The 5,016-nt window shown below is 33.2% G+C and overlaps 1 protein-coding gene across 1 annotated transcript in view; it reads right to left on the reverse strand.

Moving 5' to 3' along the window:
- Positions 1–201: 201 nt before the first annotated feature.
- The window catches only part of LOC108687416 (ABC transporter G family member 21), a 19,540-nt gene continuing 14,725 nt past the window's right edge, over positions 202–5,016 (reverse strand). The window contains exons 8-11 of the mRNA XM_018193168.1: positions 4,685–4,806; positions 2,890–3,097; positions 1,633–1,847; positions 202–414 (exon numbers count right to left, since the gene is read on the reverse strand). Coding sequence (XP_018048657.1) covers positions 202–414; positions 1,633–1,847; positions 2,890–3,097; positions 4,685–4,806 — 758 coding nt within the window. The remainder of the gene's footprint in view (positions 415–1,632; positions 1,848–2,889; positions 3,098–4,684; positions 4,807–5,016) is intronic.

Here is a 5,016-nt window from a genome sequence, read left to right on the forward strand (position 1 = left end):
CCAATTGTCATTTTCGAAATTCACTAAATTTTACAGTCATTTACGTCTGATCTATTCTGATTTTTCGTTAAAAAAAAATATACTATCAATTTAGTAACTATTATTATTATAATAAATATATTTAAATAAATAAAATTTTTATTACAACCACAAAATGGAAAGACAGACGTAATAATATATAAATAAAAAATATAATATATCTTACGCTATTGGTTCGCCGACACCAAACTCCAGAATCTGCATATTTTGATAGGCATAATGCATCATACTGATGTATCTAGCCCATGCTAACCATGGTGGGACCGATGTCGCCAAATAACCGCCTAAAAGCTGCGTAGAGAGTGTGTAGAGCGCGGACACGGTGATGCCCACCTGCAGATCTTCGCAGCAAGCGCCCACAAAAAATCCGACACTCTGTAAGCATCATAAAATTGAGAAGCTGGACGCAATAAAATCGACTTATGTTAAACGATATTGAATAACCGGCCATCATTCTCCACCTGGTTAATACCTTTCGAGAATGGCGAGATATATACCCTCGTGTATTTTGGTGCAAATTCCCAATCTCGGCTCGAGATAAGCCGAAAGCGCTTGAAAGCGCCTATATATATTTAGCACTTTCCAATAATGTAAAAATAGTAATAAAACACAGCTGCGATTATCGATTACGTGTATTACTTTCAATATAAACGACTATTGGAAATTTATATTGTGTGAGGAATAAATATTGTTTATATAACAGATTTCAAATCAGAGTTCTTCTTATGTAAATTTTGATATTTAGGTAACGCTGTATTAAATGTGTTGATAAGTAGTTTCTTTTGATCTACTACAATAACTTTTTGAGAGCAAATAGCTATATTTTTGTATTTAATTTATATACAGTTTTATATCTTTTTTTTGTAAAAGTAGCAATAAGATAGAATTATTATCATTTATTTTCTCTTTGATGTAACGTGTTTTAAAACACGTATCATATATTTCAATAAAATGTTCATGTTAGACTATTTTACATTATTTTAAAATAAATATGTGCGAAAATTTTGATTTAAAGTTTTTGATTAAAATTTTGATTTTTATTGTAATTATACTTAATATATTGATTTGATATTCAGGATTTCCCTCACTTTAACAAATATTATCATACTACATTACAGAAAATTAAGGGTTAATCAAATTTTTTATTGCTTTTCTATGAGCGATAATTGAAAGAATTACATCTAGAGAGTTAATTACACAATTGGAGAGGTGGTCGATATACTTTTGCGAATTTCAATCCAATAACTGAGCATTATTCAAATCGATATTAATATTCTTTCTGTCTATGTTAATACGTGTCAATAAAAGTGAAAATTCCGATACTTATCAATCCTTGTATATATAATTATCTTGCATATAGATAATTATCAAATTTCCCATTACGCTTTGGTATATACTAGTTATGGTTTATTCACAAATTTCAATTCAGTTCAACGTTTCAATGTAACTGAATGGAATATTTAGATGCATAAATCAATCAAAATCAAAATTCTATTAAATTCCATTCTGAATCGAAGTTTTTGTTTCGAAATGACATAAAAGAATCATTTATCCGATATATCTAATATTAGATACAAACAGAAAATTGTATACCTGTGCGACTATAGTGTTGAGTAGCAAGAATGCGAGCAGCGTGATGAAGACTGCTATATTGTGGAAGCCCAACATCGGGTAACTAATTATATGGTAGACTGCGGGCAGCGTTATCGTCAGCGGCAACTCGCCCACCATCTTCGCCAGGTAGTAGGCCGAGAGCCGATAGGATCCTGATAGGCGTTCCTTGTTGATCACCTCACGCTCCGGGGGAACTGGAAAAAATATTGTCATCATTATTTTCAGAATCATCTCCATGTAGGATTTATGCAGGGTACGTCGCGCGTCGCTCATAAGTTATAACAAGTTGGGGATAATGCTGTTGGGGATAAAATCGATTTTACAATCAACCCATTAAGACCGATGCATTTAACGCTTTATTTCGGACTGTTTCCGCTTTCTGCGTGATAAGAGATTATAAAATGACAGAATCTCAATCTTTTAATAAGAATTTTTCATATATCTATTTCTAAATGACTTGCATGACTCGATACAATAATCGACGTGCGTCCGTGTTCCATTTCTTCTTCTTTCTTCTCAACTTTGGATTTTAAAATCTTGGATAGTAGTATGATTTGTCTAAAATTTGATTAAACTTGATACAAATTACAAGAGGCACGTTTCATCTAATATCTTGATTCATTATTTCATTATTTCCGCACTTTTCTCGGTTTCATGTTATTTTGGTGAAAAGGATATATAAATATATTTATTTTACAAGCATATATTTGTGTCTGCGCGCTAATTATCGAAGAAACATGAATTTAAAGACCTCCTTTACTGAACACATATTAGGTCATGGCATTCCACACGTGCTAATTCTTGATCGAACATTCTTCGATCCTTTGATGATAAAAGTGAGCCTTACTGAATGGCTGATTAAATATGATAAAGCCCAATTATTCAATTAATTCCATCTGGTTTTCAAGCATTTTAAAATAAAATTGAAATTAATGAAAAAGTTCTGAGGAAATAAATTTCATTAACTGAAAAAAACTTTTATGATCGAATGCTTCAAGTTGAATTCGCAAATTAATATTTTAATTATTAATTTAGACAATTTACACAATTTACATTTCCGTATAACTATTTTGTTGGCTCGCCACAAATTTGATATTTTATAATTTTATTTTGTCCGAACGTCTAATTAATGCAGGCATTGTCAAGATAATCAGTCTAGCCTCGACAATGGATATTTCCTCTTTGTGATAGAATTTCAAGTTACAAAAGCATAAATGAGAATTAAATTTAACTCACAGCTAGTAAGCGCTCCAAAATGTGCAAAAAGCATCCAGTATGTGTTGCTGAAGAACATCCACCCCTGAATATCGTGAATGGCTGCTTCAGTTCTGGGAAGACCCAGCCATAAAAGTCCAGTTAGAAGCCCGAGAGCTACCGTTTGCAGCCAGTGAAGACGCGACAACATTCGTGGTCGTGCCTCTTGAAAATTTCTTTCCGATAATACCTAAAATCAAAGGGAAACATTCTGTTTGTATAAATGAACGCAAAATTTTATAAACTTTCGTCATAAATTTGCACCAAATTGTTAACATAATAAATTAAAGAGTTCATTTGTGTGATTCTGATGATATGCATAAAAATTTTTGGTAAAAACTCAGGACAATGTTTAAGTATTGGGCTACGTTTGTAATATATAAAATATATAATATATAAAATATATAATATATAAAATATATAATATATAAAATTAAGATATTATATGGATTATTTCACGATACATCAATTTTATAATAATACACGTTACACACGCATGCACGCACACACAGAGATTAATATCTCCAGAATGACTCGATTATATCAGCGTCCGTGAGAAAATAGAACGCAAAGTTTCACAATGATTTCGAAGGTCTTTTTAAACAATAACTGTGATACATACAGAGTGTCTCGGACATCGCATGAAAGGCTGATTTTCGGGTCGGCATTACTTATTATTTTATCCATCAGGTCAATGAATAAAGAGAACGAAATTTATGTTCCATGTCTCCTAGTGTAATAAATGTTGCTTATAGAATATTGGACTTTGAACGCTTTGACTTTTTCTTTCTCACGACAATAAGAGGTGATGGAGCGCTACTGGTAGGCCGCGAAGAACGCGTGGTTCTGCCAAGTAAAAGTGATACAAGTGACGCGTTCGTATTCGTACGTAAAGCGCGGTTACGAACGGGCATACCGGTCGCGTGGTAATTATCCGGATATGGCGAATCGTGTAAACGCGTCCTAGTTCTTCTCTTTATGCTCGATCGGTCTTCTTCTTTCCAGCAACATTCATGCACGCGCGCTCCCTTTTTCCTATCTTTCTTGTGTATGTGAGATTCTCGATGATGTCGCGATCCACCTACGACACGATCGATGACGCGTTCTCCACGAATAGGTAAACCGGTACACATTAGTCTAGATGCATTCGTTAATCGGCATCGCGATAAATAACACGGAGCATGCTGATTTGCTTTTTTTCTTTCGCGATGCGTCATGTAATCTGACTCGAAGAATTGATTTGACTGTAGCGGCTACACTTTCATCCGTCGCGAAGGATACACTTTGGAAATTATGAATAATTATGTTGGAACGATCGCTTGGAACGTCCAAGACCTACTATGCCAGTTCCCAGATATTAAGATTCAAAATGAAAATAAACTGTTTTAAGAATTACACATTTTCATGATTTAACGTCATAAATAATTCAAAATGAAAGAATTTCAATGAGTCAAGTTTCAAAATATGAATAGAATATAATATGAATAGAATATAATGAATAGACAAGAAACAATTTTTTTTCTGTGAAAAAGATGACTTTTTAACATTGTTTATATTACTATATTTTTATATTGATATCTTGTATAATATTTATGTTGATATTATAATATACAATAATATACATACATTTATAATATACATTAAAAATAATAATAATTTATTTATTGTTTTCCACCTTTTATTCTCAAACACAGAATAGTCAAATGCGAAGCTAAAGAAGCGAGTAAAATGGCATTGTATTCGGTAATTGCTGCAAACATTCGTAGGGCATACTCACTTTGAATTGCGACCAGAAATTGGTGGGCCATTGCCAGGAATAGTCGTCATCAGCAGAACTCGCGCTGCTACTGGCGTGACTTTGTGTATCCAACCATAGCGTACGGCCTTCGTCTTCCTTCACTGTAAACCATCAGGGAAATGGGTTTAGAGCAGCTTTATGAAAATTGTATCGTCGATAAATATGCAGATAAGCAGAGATTAAAAAAACACAATTAAAAGAAAAAGAACTTGTTTTTTTATTTTCTCTCTCTCTCTCTCTCCCTCTCCCTCTCTCTCTCTCTCTCTCTCTCTCTCTCTCTCTCTCTCTCTCTCTCTCTCTCTAATTATTAT

The sequence above is a fragment of the Atta colombica genome, unplaced genomic scaffold (genome assembly GCF_001594045.1).
Source record: "Atta colombica isolate Treedump-2 unplaced genomic scaffold, Acol1.0 scaffold207, whole genome shotgun sequence".
In the NCBI taxonomy this organism is placed as follows: Eukaryota; Metazoa; Arthropoda; class Insecta; order Hymenoptera; family Formicidae; genus Atta; species Atta colombica.